This window comes from Lynx rufus, unplaced genomic scaffold (assembly GCF_022079265.1).
Source record: "Lynx rufus isolate CCGP_SWC_20201006 ecotype Redwood Valley unplaced genomic scaffold, mLynRuf1.p SCAF_34, whole genome shotgun sequence".
NCBI classification, from domain to species: Eukaryota; Metazoa; Chordata; class Mammalia; order Carnivora; family Felidae; genus Lynx; species Lynx rufus.
In genome coordinates, this window is record NW_025814850.1 from 3,532,782 (window position 1) to 3,551,768 (window position 18,987).

At 51.3% G+C, this 18,987-nt stretch overlaps 1 protein-coding gene and 2 long non-coding RNA genes across 3 annotated transcripts in view; 1 reads left to right on the forward strand and 2 right to left on the reverse strand.

Annotated features, from left to right (window-relative positions):
* The window catches only part of LOC124522172 (pleckstrin homology domain-containing family M member 1-like), a 75,323-nt gene extending 67,361 nt beyond the window's left edge, over positions 1-7,962 (reverse strand). The window contains 2 exon segments of the mRNA XM_047093451.1: positions 2,146-2,234; positions 5,399-7,962. Coding sequence (XP_046949407.1) covers positions 2,146-2,193 — 48 coding nt within the window. The 5' untranslated portion in view covers positions 2,194-2,234; positions 5,399-7,962.
* A 1,440-nt stretch (positions 7,963-9,402) lies between these two features.
* On the reverse strand, positions 9,403-13,384 carry LOC124522190 (uncharacterized). Its single transcript, XR_006964706.1, has 2 exons — positions 12,603-13,384; positions 9,403-9,778 (listed from the first exon to the last, which is right to left on the reverse strand). It is a non-coding gene; the product is annotated as an uncharacterized LOC124522190 (long non-coding RNA).
* LOC124522188 (uncharacterized) lies at positions 13,369-17,282 on the forward strand. The gene is made up of 3 exons (XR_006964703.1): positions 13,369-14,201; positions 15,415-15,501; positions 16,837-17,282. It is a non-coding gene; the product is annotated as an uncharacterized LOC124522188 (long non-coding RNA).
* The last annotated feature ends 1,705 nt before the right edge of the window (positions 17,283-18,987 follow it).

The following is an 18,987-nucleotide window of genomic DNA, read 5'->3' on the forward strand; positions in this document are numbered from 1 at the left end:
GGGGCTCGAACTCATGGACCGTGAGATCATGACCTGAGCCGAAGTCGGACGCTCACGAGCCGTGAGATCATGACCTGAGCCGAAATAGGACGCTTAACTGACTGAGCCACCCAGGCGCCCCTAAAATAAATAAATAAACTTTAAAAAGAAAGAAAGAAAAAAGGAAAGATCCTTGACCTGGCAGTCAGAGGCAGATGTTAGTCTCAGCTCTGTTGGTCAACAGCTGGGTCACTGCAGACATTTCACTTAACCTCACTGAGCTTAATTTCCTCATCTGTTAAACGGAACAAATACTTCCTGACCTACAGCACAGGAGTTGGGGGGTGGGGGGATTACTCTGAGGGCAGGACTTGCTTTTTCTTTTCATTCTTGCATCCTCAACACTTGGCCTGGTTCCTGACACATGTAAGTATTCCGTTAAGGTCTGTTACATAAATCAATTATAAATTACATATATGTAAAATCCTTTGGAAAGATAAAGACAGTTCTGTCATAATATAAGCATGTCAAAATTACCTATGTGTTTTGGAAAAGGATTGGGAGGGAATACAGAAAACCTGGTTTGAACTGTTAGCTGATAGGATTATGGATAAATATTTTACTGTTTTATTTTTATCTTAGCCCAAACAGTTCATGTTAATGTTCTTAGAAAAGTCGAATGTTCTTTTTTTCTTTAAAAAAATTTTTCATTTTTTAATGTTTATGTATTTTTGAGACAGAGAGAGACAGAGCATGAACGGGGGAGGGTCAGAGAGAGAGGGAGACACAGAACCCGAAGCAGGCTCCAGGCTCTGAGCTGTCAGCACAGAGCCCGACGCGGGGCTCGAACTCATGGACCGTGAGATCACGACCTGAGCCGAAGTCGGACGCTCAACCGACTGTGCCACCCAGGCGCCCCTGTTCTTTTTTTCTTTATAACAGCTTTAATGAGACACAATTTACATTGCATAAAATTCACTCATTTAGACTATACAGTTCAGTGATTTTTGGTATATTCACAGAATAGTGAAACTACAACCACTACCTAATTTTAGGACATTTTCATTGTCTCAAAAAGGAACACTGTGCCCATGAGCAGTCACTCCTCTCTAGTCCCCTCTCCCTCAACCCCTAGCAACTACTAATCTACTTCTGTCTTTATGGATTTGCCAATTCTGGACATTTTGTGTAAATGAAGTCATACAGTATGCAGTCTTTTGATGTTAGACATCTTTTCATATGACTTATGGGTCATATACTTCTTTCATTGTTTCCTTATTTGACTTGAGAGAGAGAGAGAGAGAGAGAGAGAGAGAGAGGCAAAGAGAGAGGGGGACAGAGGATTTCAAGTGGGCTAGGTGGTGACAGCAGCAAACTCCCAAATCGTGAGATCATGACCTGAGCCAAATGGACGCTCAACCGTCTGAGGCACCCAGGCCACCCTAATGCCTTCTTTTCTTTTTTCTTTTTTTTTTAATGTTTATTTATTTTTGAGAGACAGAGAGAGACAGCATGAGAGGGAGAGGGCAGAGAGAGAGAGAGGGAGACCCAGAATACGAAGCAGCCTCCAGGCACTGAGCTGGCAGCACAGAGCCCGATGCGGGGCTCCAACCCATGAGCCGTGAGATCATGACCTGAGCCGAAGTCGGATGCTCAACCGACTGAGCCACCCAGCTGCCCCTTCTTTTAATGTTTACTTATTTTTGAGAGCGCGAGAGAGAGAGAGAATGCGCATACGTGTATGTGCCTGTGGGGGAGGGGGCAGAGACAGAGCGGACCGAGGATCCAAAGCAGGCTCTGCTCTGACAGCAGAGCGCCCAATGCAGGGCTTGACCTCACAAACTGTAAGACCATGAGCCGCTTACGATCATGACGCTTAACCGTGTGAGCCACCCAGGCGCCCCATATGTATGACTTCCTTTGAGAAATCCTTGGTCTTTAGGCAGCCCGTATTAAAATCCGTCGTTTTTTATCAATTCCCATTCCATCACCAATAAGATGTTCTAGAAAGGGCAGGATCTCCTCAGAGCCTGCTTCTGCTAGAACTCTTTCTCAACCCGAGGCCTCGCTTTCCAGACAGTACTCATTCATTTCAAAGTGAGGAAAACCAATGACATGGCTGTCCCGTGCCCCCTTCCCCACCCTTGAGCCTCTCCGACTGCCTACCGGGATGGCAGCCCGGGGGTCCAGTCCATTCTCCACCACCGAGAGCATTTCCGCTCACACTGCAGCTCCCTCGGAGAATCACATGACACCTGCAGAGACAGACGGCGGCGGCCAGATGAGCAGGTTCCAGCTCACCACCCCCAGCCAATTCTCCCCCTCCCCCAGCAGGCAGCGGGTCAGCCCACCTTCCTCAAACTGCAACGCAAAGGCCTCTGAATTCAAAAGTAAAAGCCAAGAGTGGATTTTAAGGAAGGAAACAAGGGAAGAGAAGAAATCTGAGGGCTCGGATCTCAGGAGGTGGGGAATCCTATGTGCCATGGGTGGGTCCACCCCAATCAGGGCATGGAAAGGCCTCTGTATGCCACACCAAACGCTGGCACAAAAAAGCAGGGAATGAAGGGCTGATTTGGATACAGAACTAAGGGTGCGAGGGGGATGCTGCCGCTGGAGGTGCCAAGAGCCCACATGGACCAGGAAGCAGGGGCTCACAATTCACACTCGGAGCCTCTGACTCCTGTGCCAGCCCGATGTCTGCCAGCTCGGCAGGGACAAGCACAGCCGAAGGAAGTTTCCAAAGGGAGGGCCTCTTGCTACATAGCTGCTTCCCCTCCAGGCACGAGGGTCCAGCTGGAGCAGCACAGGGACACGCCTAAGGGAAACAACACGGGTTCGAATCTCGATTTGCCACTAACCACTCAGGCATGCTAGGTGGGGCACCACGGCAGACGTCTCAAATGGAGGTTATGAATGTGGAAAACGCCCAGCACAGGGCCTGACGGTACTAAGGATAAATGGTGTCTATTACCCCGGTTGGATGTGGCCAAGCCTTACAGGCAAAGGCCACTGTCTGAATGAGTCCGCTCAACTACCTGAAGTCGGTACACAGGTAAATCCCTCAGGGCACTGGCTCCCCCCCACCCCCCGGGGGTGGCTTAGGTGGGGGGCGGGGGGGCTCAACCTGAGCCTCGGGGGGGGCTGTTGGCTCGCCTGGACCGCCCCAGCCACTCGGACGGACCAGGATTGGGCAGGCACATTCCCATCTAAACAGATCTCTAGTGACCACACTGCCGAGCATGGAGGGACACCAAAAAACAGGTCATCGCTGTCTCTGTTCTCAAAAACCGATGGCCCAAAGAAGTTATCAAATGGAGGCATGCTGAATGGATTTTGTACCGTTCACACACATTGCTTCATTCATTCCTTGGAACCACCCTAGGCGAGCTCTTTTATTATCCAGATCTAACAGATATGAAATCAAAGCTGACCCAGGTCAAGGAACTTCCCAAGATCCCAGGGCTGATCAGTGGCGGGCTCTACCACCTTCGGCCAGGATGACATCCACCCTTCTGGAAGAGGCAGGTGTGAGCTAGGGCTAAGGGGTGGCTGGGGAGGGGGCAGGGGAGTCTTGGGAGGAGGGCTCTTCGGCTGGGGGCCCAGGTGGCGGGATGCAAGGGAGCATCGGGGTTGAGTCTGGCAGGAAAGGTTTACAGGCGAACAGCGAGGCATGGAGAACGGCAGGGTGGCCCTAAATGATGAAAGACGCTCTGATTCAAGCCCTGGCCTCTGGATCCGGCAGAGGGTGAACAGGACCCAGCGCCGACCTTCCTAAGTAAGGACATGCAAAGGGAGACAGGTGTGTGGAGGACGGCCCCCACGAAACCAGCTCTGGTCAGCGCACAACAGACTGACAGGAGGAACGCTAGCCCCTGGCCACAGCCCATCAGGCTGTCTCTCCCTCCACCACTTTCCCAGCTCCTACCCACTGGGAATCCTCAGGACCCTTTGCTGGAGACCAGCTCCATGCTCTGGCCACCAGGGCACCGGGAGAAGGGGACGTACTACAGAGTCGGTCCTGAAGCCGTGCCTGATCCTAGAGGCTGGGTTTCTTCAAGGCTACCCTACGCAGCCCTGCAGGCCAACTTCAGGCTCTCTGGCTTTGAGACCCTGGCATCCAATCCCCTTTGGCAATTCCGGGGGCCTGCCCTTCTAGACAGAGCCTCAAGCCCTAAAACTGCCCTTCCCTCAGCCGGCCCCAAGGCTTGGGCCTCAGCAATCTGAAGAGGAGGACCATTGAGGCCTCATCAACTAATTAACTGAATATAATATTCACTGGAGGGAGGGAGGCTTATCGTTAAGTGGGTGCTCTGGCCAAGTCAGGGTCTGCTGAAAAAACAAAGTAAACTGACACTGAGGTCAGAGCAGGGCCAGACAAGAGACAACTGTGACCTAAAACAGTGTCAGGAACGTCACAAAAGGACAACAGTGCAGAGAAACCTAGAAGAATGGCCACTTGACAATTCACAAAACAGAACTGGGACGTGGGGGTCAGGCCAAAGTTCCGGGCACATCTTTCTTTGCAGGAAGCCAAAGCTCCCTACATAGGCCTGTCGGTTCTAGAACGCCTCAGGAAGGCAGGCAATGGCTCAGAGGCAGGACCACGACCATCTACGATGTGAGATCTCTGGGCTCTGGGTCTCCTGACTGCTAGGTCAGCACTCCAGCAGGCTCCTTGGGTGGGCCAGACCCCCATCTACCACGCTATGGGACTGGTTTCACTTTCTATCCTCAGAACTGTCTTCACTGACACCAAGAAGCAAACGAAAGAGGGGTGGGTCTTCAGGAGACCCAGAATCAAGAGAGCAAGTAGAGAGTTCAAACATCCCTGATACAGCTGAGCAGAAAAGGTGAGTGCCGTGTGCCTTTAGGAAACTCCTAAGCCACCCTTCGTCTACCTCTGCCCCTCTGTATCGGTTCACTCTGGCACAGGATCTCGTTCTCTATCCTCATTTAATTCTTAAAACAATCCTGTGAGAGAAGGATGATTATCCCTCATTCACAGAAGAGAAAACTGAGGCTCAGTAGAAACACGCCTCAGGTGAGGGACAGAATTTTCTCATTCCAAGCTCTGTGCCTTTCGCCCGTTCATACTGTCCCAGGTCCTCGGTTCAAAGAGTTTCAGGCAAACTTATTATTCACAGACTCTTCAGAAGCTCCACCTTATCAAAGAAGGCCTAACACTGACAAGAAACGATCTTGCCCATCAGATCTGTGGCCCCACCTAGCTGACCACAGGTCCTTTCCATGGCAGCCAGGTTTCCGAGCTGTCCCTCCTCAAACGTTCCAACACACAGGAAGGAATCGTTGTGGTTGATTCTCTTGGTGATACTGCCTGGCCTTCTATAAACATCCAATTTCACTTCCTCCAGAGACTAAGGAAGAACGAAAAGAGGAGAAGGACTCAGATGAGACTTACATTAAAAGAAGAAATGGATAACCTGGCTTCACCACTTTCGAAACACTCCGTTCATCAGTAAACAGCAACCTCTTCTTCTGAGAGACTTCCCCGCCATCCGCGACAGCCTCGTCTCTAAGGCCTGACTCCGATCCTGCACCTGGCTATGCACGACAACAGGCCGGTGTTTAAGCCCTCCAGCTGCTGTACCAGGTGATGAGTCAGGGTTTTCAGTTGGAAACAAATGACAAAGTTATCTTCTGATTCAGAAAGACAGCGGACACTTCAGACATGTGAGTGCTGAGTAAACAGCACCTCCTTCTACCTGAAGAAAGTTGGATTTCTAGACAAGAGCCCTGTGGGGGGTGGGATGGGTGTGTGTGTGGGGGGGGTGGGGTTGGGCAACAAAGCAACTGAATATCAGCTGGAGGGCAAGCAACTTCTAGCTCGTGATTCCCAGTCCAAAGGCTAGTGGGTGAGGCCAGAAATGTGAAGTCTAAGAACACTGGGTATCTTTCTTTCCTCCCTCCCTCCTTCCATCCAACAACACCCATCTCTCCCATATTCTTGTCCCAGATCCCTTAAGATTCTGCCAAGGACCAAACTCCGAGTGAATGAAAGCAGGACCTTTGCCCGACTCATTCACCATTGTATTTCTAATGCTTCAAACAGTGCACGGCACACAATGGTGCTCAAAAAATACTTGCTGAATGAACAGATGAGTAAAATAAAAAGGCTCAGACCGTTGCAGACCGTAAGAGGTTGAGGTATACAACTTTTCAGTGGTGGGGTCACTGTGGAACTCCTTCCATTACACCAAGCTGCCAACAGGCTGAAACCCTTCAGAGACCACACCTTAACGGAAGGGGATATTGAAGGTCAAAGGACATCCAATTCTCAAAGGCGTGAGACTATAAATGCAAGCAGAGACAATGGGTCTTCTTTGGGGTCCTTTACAATGGCTGTCAAATGGCCAATCCTTTGGAGTTTGGTCACCAGAACTTAGAGGGGAGGTGCACCCCCAAATCCCAGGAGATTATAAATGTTAACAATGGAGCCTGGGTGCCTCAAGAATGTCCTGCTACTCTGAGATAACTTGACTCTCTGTGTTCATGGGTAATCAAAATGGTCAAACCTCAATGATCCAGCACCTGCAAAAACAGGAAGCAATTCAACAGCCTTCACGGAGGCCTCGGCGTCCCCAGGATCCACTCACCTCTACTCTTCACAACATGTAACGTCACCTCTGGCACATTCGGTAGCGGGACTAATCTACAACCACTTCTGGCCAGGAGGAGCACTGGGTGAGGGTCCTTTCTAAGCGGCAGGGCAATACACACGGACATGATTCTGTGACCACAGCCAACCCCACACAGTGGAGAAACCCCTTGAGTTTCTCCAGATCATCACCCAAAAGGAAGTGATAAGCTCCCACTGCCCCAGCTGAATGAGTAGCTATCCCTCACCTTCCAGGTATTTGGATGATACCTACCATTCCAGCAGCCAACGCGAGTAATGTAATATGGATGCCAGGAACACAATCCTTAAGGACAGCTACAGGGGACCTGACATCCAGGAAAAGCACTTGACCCACGGGAGAAGGATCTCTACTCCTCCACACTTACTTACCATCTGAGGCCCCGCATCAATTGAGGTGTTCGGCAAGTGCCTGGCTCTGAGAAAGCAGGGGGGGTTGGCAGGGGACTGCACTAGGTTCTCAGATCAAATGGGGACCACATCAAGGGAAGAATGGGCACAGAGTTGGGATGAAGAGTTGAAATGGGGATAGGAAGACGTCAATCTAACAAGATTGGGTAGGGGTGGTGGGAACTAGGGCAGCAAGAGTTGGGGGGTGGTTTAGCAAAGACTCAGGAATGAAGTGTCCTCAGGCTGGCTGGGGATGGAAAGAAAGTACGTGGTGGGCTTGGAAGTTAGGGGTTGAGTGGGTGAGGACAAGAAGATACATACAAGACTTGAGACAGGGCTGAGATCAGAGTTATCAAGAAGAGGGGGGGTAAGCGCAATAGGGCATCTACTGTGGTGGTAGGTATTAAATGAGTGGGGGGAGGTGGGTGTTTTGGCTGAGCAGACCTTGGGGGGCTGAGCAGGGGGGCTGGGATAAGAAAGCTGAGCCTGAAAAGGGGTAAGCCAGAAAGACGGGGACGGGGGACGGGGGGTTCGAGGAGGTTTGCGTGGAGCACTGGGATCGCCAAAGGGGTTGAGGGGTGAGAATGACACGCGTTAGAGGGAGGCGGAGGGAAGTGGCTGTCCTAGGGGTTGCAAGTGGGCTACCGTGGGGTCGAGTGTGGCTGCACTTACGCAAGACCAGTGGTGAAGGGGTGAGGGTAAGGGCTGGGCTCGGGTCACGGCTGAAGAAGAGGAAGGGGACGGGTCAGCACTGGCTGTTTGGGCTGAAGGCTCGGGTCCGAGTGGGGTAGGGTGCGGGGCTCAGGCGGGGAAGGGAAAAGGCTCTGAAGCAGGACAGTTTCAAAGCAACCAAGGGTTTGCGATCACGGACAGGGCTGGTGACCCATCGCCCGTTCTCGTCTCGGCCCCGCCGTCCCTTCTCACCCTCCTCGCCCTCTGACCCCTAACTCACCAGAGGGAGCGGGGAGGCGGCGCGGGGCACTCCTGGCCACTGCAGCCCCCAAGCCTCCGACCAGGCGCTGCGGCCTCCCGGCCAGCGACAACAGGAAACGGCGCTCGCGGCGCCTGACGCCATCACGTTGGTTCGGCGTCCGGCCCCGCCCCCGGACCGCGGAGCCAATCGCAGGGCCGGCGGAGCCTCGGGGCGGGGCCAGCGCTCGGGAAAGCCCAAGTCACCAGCCCCAGAGCAGGTGAGTGATCTGGGAGGCTGGGGAGTCTGCGACCCGAGATGCGCATGAAGAGGCGAGGCCACCGGGCTAGCCCACCAGTGTCGGGCGGAACGTGTCCTACTGCCCGCCCCCAGCAGTGTCTGCGTCTCACTAGATCCCGGCCGCCTTCTGGGTTCATGACCTTGCCTGGGCACAGCACTATCTACCATTGAGGCTGTCTGTTGGCCTCCTGCCCGGAAGGTTCCCACTTGTAAAATCGGACCAATAACGTCTACCCTAGTTTTGCCTCCCTGAGGGCATCAGTGCAGTAGGTGCTTCCCGCCTGGTGGTTCTCAGGAAAAGCATACAGGTTTTGATCACCGCTGTCACCAAGGGAGCACCTTTAGGTACCCGTCAGCCCCCAGGCATGAAGCTTAAGGTTCTGGTTATTCTCATCTAGCCAGGAAGTTGTTTGTTTCCTTTACTTGGTAGAGTTGATATTTCTCTTTCACATGGACTCAGAACAAAAGGTCAAGAGTGTGTGTTGGTGGGGGTGGGGAGAGATGTCTTGTGCTTTGGACACTTCATACCTGCAGGCTTAGGTCAAATGGGATCTTAGGGCCTGAGTGTGGGGTGAGTACTGGGGTGGAGAGGTACTGCTACCTGCAGGTCCAGGGGGACTTTGGGGGTGTCTACAGGGCTGGTCTGGGAACGGGACAGGTCTTGGAAGAAAGCTCCACTGATCTGGGCCAGGCTGTCCATCAGCCTTTCTGGGAAGGGGAGAAGAAGGGGTCCCAGTGCCTGTTTCCATTTATAAAACCAGCTGTTGGAGATGTGGCACCTGAGTGTGTGCGGGCTGCCTCTTCAATAATTCTCTCTCTAGGAGCGAGAACCACCTCTCCTCGATTTTAGACTAGATGAATCTGAGTACATTTAGTATGGTTAACAGTTGAACAGAAAGTTAGAAATAAGGACACGGAGGGATGCCTGGGTGGCTCGGTCGGTTAAGTGTCTGACTTCGGCTCAGGTCACAATCTCACAGTTGTGAGTTCCAGCCCTGCATTGGGCTCTGCGCTGACCGTGCAGAGCCTGCTTGGGATTCTCTCTCTCTCTCTCTCTCTCTCTCTCTCTCTCTCTGTCTCTCTGCCCCTCCCTCGCTTGTGCTCTCCCTCGCAAAAGTAAATAAACATTAAAAATAAATAAATAAGGACACAGAAGCAAAGCATTATCTTAGCATTAAACAACTTGGAAAGTAAGGAATTTACTAGGAAATCCAGCTTCCTGGGCAAAAGGATAGTGTTTCTGGTTATAATTATAGCACATCAAGAGCATCAGTGTCTTGATACAAGCATGCCCTCCCCCAGATGGAGCCAGCAACATTCCTCAGTTCTTCCAATGAATTTTTGCGCAGCTGCTGTCTGCAAAAGCTGTGGGAACCCCGCATGGTAATCTCTTGTCGATCTTTTCAGGAGCCCCCGTCTCCTGGTCTTCTCTTACTTCTCAGGCCTCTCGGCCCCTCTGCAAAGTCTACGGGCTTGTCTTCCTCTCTCCATCTTACTCTGGCGCACGTTTCCACCATTCATGGGCCACGAGTCCACCAGGTAGTCTGAGGCCGGAAAAAAAAAAATCTCCCATTACCCTGTTATTTGAGCAATAATAAAGGTACATGCAAAGTGCCATGGTGCCAGAGAAGAGGCCTGGAAGGTTATCCTGGCGGAAGCACCTTTTATCTGAGCCTTCCGGGTGGACACAGGAAAGGGCGATGCCGGCGAAGAGACTGGTAGAGAAAGGGCTGGTGGGTAGGAATGCAGACTGAGCTCAGGGGAGGGTGCACGGAGAGGTGGAGAGGAAGCTAGGAAGTAAGGCCAGAGTAAGGGGAGGGGGATTAGAATGGAAGGGGGAGATAAAGACAGATTGGGCAATGGGGAAAGGGAGGAGGCACAGACACAGCTGGAGGCCAGTGCAGGAAGGGCTCAGAGGCTCACAAAGGCACTGGTCTGTCAGATTTCAAGCACTACGCATAGTCATTCAAAGCCAGGCAGGAGAACTGCAGGCATCTGAATTTCTCGGGGGTCTAAGGTGTAGATTCCTGAACCCCGCCCCTGCCCTGGAGAGTCACTCTGGGATGAGGCCCAAGAATTTAGCCTTGACCCAAACCTTTTCTGTCTCTTGCCCTACCACCCGTGGATCTGAAGGGTGAGAAAATGTGAGAATCTCTCTTTAACCTAGGAGCTGAAGGGCAAGGGATTTAACAGGTGTGGAAAATAGAGGCTCCTATTTGCCAGATAGGAATTTTGATTTATCCTTAGCAACCACCCTGAAGGTAAGCACCATTGTTATCCCCATGGCATAGATGATAAAACAGGCTTAAGAGAGGTTAAGGAACTTGGGGGCCCAAGGCCGTACAACTCATAATTACTACAGGTGGGATCCTCACCCAGCTCTGATTCTAGCTGGAGAACTAGCATAATTCAGTGGCCGAGCAAGTGGGCTTTGGAGCCAGGAACGCTTAGGTTTGAATGCCGGCTCTACCCCATACCGTTTTCTAGGCCTTCCCTAAGACAGCGCGGGGCCCAGCACAACCCAGCAAGTGTGGGCCTGAGACCACTGCCACAGTCAGTGGTTTTCACAGGCCCCTCGAGATGGCACCAGAGATAGAAACTTCTAAGTTTGATTGGTGGTTAGAAAAGAGAAGTAAATCACAACACTCTGAGGCCCCTTCGCCTCAGGCAGAGGGGCCAGAGTGTGTGACTTCCGGGAAGTTCCCCAAACTATCCGAGCCTCAGTTCCTCATCTGTAAATTGGGGAAAATATCAGTTGCCATGAGGATTAAAGAAGATAATATCCTCAGGACGGTTTCTGGTCTGAAGTAAGCACTTGAGGATAACTAGCTATATTATTATTATTATTATTATTATTATTACAGTTTTGGCTAATTTGTACCTACCCAGTCCAGTCAGATCTCCGTTTTCTAACTGGTCTTTGAGCACTGGAGTGAGAGCCTCTCTTGTTTGAACCCCAGATGTATCCTTACTTGGTCTCTGACCGAAATCATCTAAGTAGGACTAATGCCACCATTTCTTTTGAAACCGGAATAGGTAATGTTCTCATGGCTTCTGTTGCAGGAAGCTGGTTCTTCCCACTCTCTTTGAAAAAACGGATTTAAAGGGTTCGTAAAAATGATTTGTCAATTCTAGCTCAATAAAGTTGGACACAAATACAGCTTTGAGGTGCAGTTGACAAAAGAATGGACTCCTTAAGCCTCCCAAATGTTATCACACGTAGTTTACAGTTCAAATAGTACGAAATGAAATGGTGAGGAAACAGAATGACCTGCAGCAGCCTCTTGCCTCGACCATCCCCACCCTCCTGGGCCAGCTCACCAGTCCTCAGTTCTCCTTACCTCTCGCTGGATCTTCGGGTGCTTATCTCCACCTATCTTGTGTTTCTAGTTCTTAATTCTTCCATTTGAAAGATTTTTTTTAATTTTTTTTTTTTTGAAAGAGAGAGAAGGAGAGAGAGAATCCCAAGCAGGCTCTGCACTGTCAAGACAAAGCCCGATGCGGGGCTCGAACCCACGAACCGTGAAATCGTGACCTGAGCTGACGTCAGACGCTCAACCGACTGAGCCACCCAGGTGCTCTGATTCATCCATTTTAGACACTGTCTGTGGACTTCCTGGCAACACAGGCAAGGAGTTAGGTCTTTAACACCCCCCACCCATTCCATTCTTGGGGTTTAGTTTTGTCACTCTTGCCCCACGAGTGATGGTGGTTGCAGAATTGTGACTAGGTAAGTATTGTTCACCGCAGAGCTTCCTCATGTAGTCCGATGGCACTCGTTTCTGTCCCCTGACCCCCCGGGGTTTAATTTCTTCTCCTTCTCTTTCTGTGCTGCCCGCCACGATCACTCCTCCACTCCGCTCCAGTGCTCTGGCATGACAGTTAGTGCCATTTCCCTCGGCTACCTCCTTGACCTGTCATACGCTGCTGTCCTGGAACCTTCCTTCGCTGCTTCGTGGGCTGGGCTTTTCCTGGCTCCCTTCTCTTCGTGCTTTCTTTACTCTCTCTCTTAATCTGCAGTTAAGAATCCCTTTCTAATATTAAAAAATAGAATGGTCTTTGGACCTGCTCGTGATCGTAGGTATCCTTTTGATATCTATTTATTGGGACAAAAAATACAGAAAGACCAAAAGTTACTATGAAGGCACTCCTGCTCTTAAGTGAATTTGTGTTTTACTCACAATAGCATCTATGAACGTGTGAAAGCCTGTTCAAAGTTTAGGCTTAGGGTTAGTTCAATCTAGCCTCAATGTCTGGTCTTCCATTTGTCACCTCACCCCCTCAACTTGCCGTGAGACAACCCCTCTCTTGACTTTCTATTCAGTTCCTGTGCCCTAGCAGAGACTTAAGTACTGGTTTAAGGCCCACCTTGCAGGTGCACGTGGCCATGGCTGGCCAATCAGGGTCTCCTCCTACCAGATACAGGGTCCGAGCAGACCAATCAGAGGCTTTTTGAAGACTGGCTTTCCTTTATGAGGCTTGCTCAACCTCAGTGGAGAGTTGGAGTTACTAACGACTATCTTTGCAGTCTTGGGGCATGCATCCGGAAGCCTGAAGCCATCATGGAGGAAAGCACAACTGAGGGACAGTTGGGGAGAGAATGACGTTTGAGCGCTAGATGCGGCCAGCTTTAAGATCTTAGGCTTCCCGGTTATGTGAGCCGATACACTGTATGACATTTTTGGTTTAAGCATATGTTAGTTGGATTTCTTTCACTTGGAGCATAAAGAGCGGCGACTGATATATTGTCTTTGCGAACTTGGGCAGGTTATACAAGCGGTGTGTACAGACTCGGACCGTGACAACGCAGCTCCCATTAGGTCCCCTATGGCTGCCCTGTTATCAGCCTGAGCCTGAGACAGCTTGACATTGAATAGTCCGTTTTAGGGTCTGGAGGAAACGACTTACCATGAGTCACTGCCCTAAAATATACTTTCTACCCACATGCCCGGTGCCTGGAATTCTGTGGTGATGGTGGCATTCCTTAGCGTCAACCATGGCTCTCTTCAAGCGGTTCTCCTTTGGAGTGTGAAGTCTGCGATATTTAACTTGTAGAAGTCCTTTCTTCTGGAGGTCCCTGTGGGAGGCAGTGGATCCAGGATGCGGTGTAGACAGACCTAGGTACACATCTCAGTTCCCAATGGCACGGTCCCTTTGCCGCTTTGGGGGCAAACACATAGCACTGTGTGCTGACCTTTAGGAGGTCAGTCTGTATTACATAAGGAATCCTACGCAGAGAGTGAAGAAATGGTCTCAGATTCACCCAGTAATATCCCCGAGTCAGCCCTGAGGGCAGGGTCTGGCACTAGGCGTTGGGAAGAGGAAGGAGATGTGATTCTTGTCTTGTCAGGGCTCCTGACCTAATAGAGAACTGCGGTTGAGTCTTCACATGGACGGACGCTATCTTTCACTCCGCGCCATTCGTAGGTGACGCCTAGAAGAGCAGGGCCACCGTGTCGTAGCCTCTAACCCAGGACTCTGTCACATTCTGGGAGAGAGAATTATGGGCCCTCCCCGCATCCCCGCTCCTGCTGTGTCTCCTCGTGGCCACAGTGTACTTTCCCATCCCCTGGCTTGGGGCTTGGGGCTGGTTCCGTGCTTAGGCTCGAAGAGGCTCGAAGAGGCTCGAAGAGGCTCGAAGAGGCTCCGTGCTTAGGCTCGAAGAGAGCAAGAGTGCTTGCTCTCTTACGCTTCTCTTGGGTAGCCGCTGCCTCTTCAGCCTGGGTCCCGGCAGCAACACAGGGAGACAAGACCAGCAGTGAGAAGCCGCGCCGATCCAGCCAGCAGGGCGTTAAAGTACAGCGGTAACGGCCAACCTGTGAGAATCGGTTTCCCAGCCTCCTGAGTTTTGAGGATGGTTTATTAGTTAGCACTGTTGTGGCAAAAGATAACAGATACATGGACTCCCTCCGTTATCAGGTTACGTACAGGTTCAGCTGCTGCAGTAGAGACCCGACACAACAGTGGGTTAAGTGATTTTTTTTTTAATTCTTTTTTTTTAATCCTTTTTTTCGGGGGGGGGGGGAGTGCAAGCGGGGGAGGGGCAGAGAGAGTGGGGCAGAGGATCCAAAGCGGGCTCTGCGCTGACAGGCTGACAGCACAGAACCCGACGTGGGACTCAAACTCACGAACCGCGAGATCATGACCTGAGCTGAAGTTGGATGCTTAACCGACTGAGCCACCCAGGCGCCCTTTAATTCTTTTTGGTTTTAAATGTTTATTTCTTTTTGAGACAGGGACAGAGATTGAGTGGGGGAAGGGCAGAGAGAGAAGGAGACACAGAGTCCGAAGCGGGCTCCAGGCTCTGAGCCGTCAGCACAGAGCCCGATGTGGGGCTTGAACCCACAAACGGTGAGATCCTGACCTGAGCTGAAGTCGGACACCTAACCGACTGAGCCATCCAGGCGCCCCAACAGTGGGTTAAATTAAAAAACAGCTTCTTGGGGGCACCCGGGTGGCTCAGTCGGTCAGGTGTCTGACTTTGGCTCAGGTCATGATCTTGCCGTTCATGGGTTCGAGCCCTGTGTCGGGCTGTGTGCGGACGGCTCAGAGCCTGGAGCCTGCTTCACATTGTGTGTCTCCCTCTCTCTCTGCCCCTCCCCTGCTCGTGCTCTGTCTCTGTCTCTCAAAAATAAGTCAACATTGAAAAGAAATTTTTTTAAGAAGCAGCTTCTTGATCTCTCATATGATAATCCGGTTAAGTACTGGATCTGGGGCTGGTTCGGTGGCTCTTATGTCAGGGAGCCAGGCTCCTTCTGTTTTCCTGCTCTACCACCCTGGGGTGTAGCCCTCATCCAGATGAGGCCTTTGTACTGTTGAAATCTTCATTTCCTCCACAGTGTGGCGCCAGACCGCTCTCTGCCGCTGCCCTGGAACACAGGCAGCCTAAGCACCATTCCTGCCTCTGCTTCGGGCCTCGGGACTTTTCTTCTTCTTGAATGAGTGTGCTCCCGCCCCCCAGCTGGTGCTCCACGCCATCCCCCAGGTCTCAACAACATACCCCCACCAGGACCACAGGAGCCAGAGCTGGTCGTGCCTGGTGCTCCTCAGGACTGAGAGGCCCTGACCTCCGTGGGGGCAGGAGCCGGCCAGCATGACCAGTCGGGACTCCCAGGTTAAGAATCCAGTTGAGCCTCCTGGTCATCCTCAATCTGCTCTGCCCTTCGTCTCCCGCCCGCAGATCCCTGCTGACCTCCAGCCCTGAAGAAGCCGGAGAACGTCTGCTTCCCCCACCTCCCCGTCCGCCTTGTCCTACTGCAGTAGTTTGGTGAGCATACAAAGGCCTGTCAAAGTGGTCCCTCTGTTTGGGGGATGGGCTCAGGAGGGGTGGGCATGTGGCTTCGGAGGGTGACAGATTCTTTCTCCAAATGCTCGCCGGGCTCCTCCGAGCCCTCTTCTTGATTCAACCTTGCTTGGCCTGTGAAGACTTGAACAAACACGGGCATGGTTGCTGGCAGCTCGTGGCCGCATCCCTAGTAGGACCCTAGCCTCCCTTAAAGTGCCTGCCTGCAAAACTCCCGGCTGTCTAAAGGATTGGCTGCTTAGTCCAGCCAACGCCTGAAGATCGGGCCCCTGTCTCCCAGCTTCTGTGAGAGGGCAGGAGCTTAACTTTGAGAAGTGTCAGCAAAGCCAGATGGGTCTCCTATGGGCCAGCGTCCCTTCCTGCTTTTTGTCATCTTTCACTTCTGATTATAGAGCCCCCACTCATTCCCTTCCCTAGCCCCTCATTCTCCCTGTGAAATACCCCATCTCCTCTGTAATAATCCCAGTTGGGTGCCTGCTCACGATGAACCCTTTCCCCTACGGCACTGCAATACTGTGTTACTGACTGAACTCTGTCTGGATTACTTTAAGCAGTGTCTGCTTTTGTTTATTTTCATCAGGGGAGGTGTGCAGGATCAGCCTTTTATTTATTTATTTTTTTATATTTATTTTTGAGAGAGAGGCAGGGTGCAAGCAGGGGGGTGGGGGAGGGGCAGCGAGCGAGGAAGACACAGACTCCAAAGCGGGCTCCAGGCTCCGAGCTGTCAGCACAGAGCCCGACGTGGGGCTCAAACCCAAGAACCGTGAGATCATGACCTGAGCCGAAGTCGGTCGCTCAACTGACTGAACCGGCCAGGTGCCCCAACAGCCTTTGAAATTAAATTATTTTCAGGATCAGCTTTTTAAGTAAGCATCCCAGGGATGTTTGCGTATAGAGGTCCAAAGGCTAGATTTTGAGAAATCATGTTTCCCTGTGGAGATCTTTTCTCTGGCAGCCCTTTTGAATGGGGGCTATGTTTTCTCACATACTGCATTGCCAGTAGTCCATCCAGCTTTAATTCCAGTGAGCACGTTCCAGAGATGAAACTAAGAATCAGCTCCAGGCGCTTCTCCAGTCACCTCTGGGGATGAGTGTATGTCGTCAGCATCCAGCGCCTCACCTGCTGCCCAGCTAGAATGACACCTTTCAGGGTTTCTGACTTAGAAACACGACCACCAGGTTACTCCATGTGGACACCACCCCCCTTTTACAAAGCCTTTGAACACCCACCCATCAGGAGGGGTTTGCTGGATAATGTTGGTTGGCTCTTGACACCCATTTCTAGCCCCTTCTTTGCAGGTCCTGGACACCCACGAACCATAGTTCACGGATTCCCTCGACAGCAGAATTCTGCCAATAAAGCGTACCTGTGTGAAATTTGGAAGGCGGGAAGGAGGCGGAAGCCATGCTTTTCTCCTCTGCAGCAGCAGACATGCAGGCTGAATGTTGGAGTCCATAGTCCCCACCAGTCAGGCTTGGGGCCATGGGGCTGTAGTGACCCCAGCAGTGGCTTCCCGAAGTTTCCTGACTGAGTGGCAGCAGCAACTTTGAATCTATGGAAAGCAACTGTGGTAAAGTAACCTGAGAGCTAGTGGTGCGATTCCCCCCTGGCCCTGACCTTCACCACCGCGAGCCCCACCAGTGGTGAGCACCAATTGCTTGTATGACCTTTGCGTGTGTGTGTGTGTGTGTGTGTGTGTGTGTTTGAAATATCTAGAATGGTTTGTTTTCCTGGCTATGGTAGTTTTAAAATATGTTCACAAAACTGAGGGTTGATGGGGGGTGGGAGGGAGGGGAGGGTGGGTGATGGGTATCGAGGAGGGCACCTTTTGGGATGAGCACTGGGTGTTGTATGGAAACCAATTTGACAATAAATTTCATATATTGAAAAAAAATAAAGATCTACTGAATGAGTACTGGAAAAAAATAAAAAATAAAATATGTTCACAAATTCTTTGACTCTTCTCTCTTTATTTTTATTTTTTTTTTAACGTTTATTTATTTTTGAGACAGAGACAGAGCATGAACGGGGGAGGGGCAGAGAGAGAGGGAGACACAGAATCCGAAGCAGGCTCCAGGCTCTGAGCCATCAGCCCAGAGCCTGACGCAGGGCTCGAACTCATGGACCGCGAGATCGTGACCTGAGTTGAAGCCAGACGCTTAACCAACTGAGCCACCCAGGCACCCCGACTCTTCTCTCTTTAAAAGGTGGGGTCTAAATTCCCACCCCTTGAATGTGAACTGGATTTAGTGACTAAGTCACTGCTAAATGCTGCTCTGTGCCGTCTGAGGTGAGGTCATAGGAAGGATACCTTCTGTCATTTCTGTCTCTCTTTCTCAGATCACTCACTCTGGAGGCACCCAGCCATCATGCTGTGAGGACATGCAGTCAAACAGCCTGTGGGCAGGCTCATATGGCAAGATCTGAGGCCTCCCTCCAACCCCCTTGACAGCCATGTTAAGTGAGTGAACCACCTTGGAAGTGGACCCTTCCGACTCAGTCAAGCCTTCAGATGACTGCAGCCCTGTGGTATCTTGAGAATCTCACAAAAGACCCAGGGGCAGAAGTGCCCAAGCTATTCCCGAAATTTTGACTCAAAACTTTTGAGGAATGGGGCGCCTGGGTGGCTCAGTTGGTTGAGCGTCTGACTTTGGCTCAGGTCACGGTCTCACCATTCATGGCTTGGGGCCCCGCATTGGGCTCTGTGCTGACAGCTCAGAGCCTGGAGCCTGCTTCAGATCCTATGTCTCCCTCTCTGCCCCTCCCCTGCTTGTACTCTCTCGCTTGTTCTCTCTTCAAAATAAACATTAAAAAAGATGTTTTTTGAGGAATAAATGCTCATTGTTTAAAAAAATTTTTTTTAAATGTTTATTTTGGAGAGAGCAAGAGACAGAGACATAGAGTGCGAGTGGAGGAGTGGCAGAGAGGGTCACAATCTCGTGGTTCATGGGTTCGAGCCCCGCATCGGGCTCTGTCCTGACAGCTCAGAGCCTGGAGCCGCTTCACATTCTGTGTCTCCCTCTCTCTCTGCCCGCATGCTCTCTCTTTCTCTCAAAAATAAACATTAAAGAAATTAAAAGAAATATGGCAGGGTAGCATTTGAGACTGATAAGTATTGTGCAAATTTGAGGTAGTGTTATAGAAACATTTTCTAAGCTTCACTTTATGAACCACATTTGCGCTAATGGAAATATTCCAAAATAGGAGAATGGAGTTGCCTGGAATCCCGGCCCACACTTCGGGAAGCCCAACGATGCACAGATGGGTCTTCTTGGTTTCTCGTCAGCTCTGTCTCTGTGTCCACCTCTCTTATTCAAAAAGTCACCACCAGCCCCCGCTCCACCCAGCTCATTAAGGAGTTTGAGCTGGCATGAGGAGTTTCTGCCCTTGTGACCTAAGAGTGACTACAGGGCCTGGTACTGCGCCCGGCTCAAAGCACGTGCTCAACA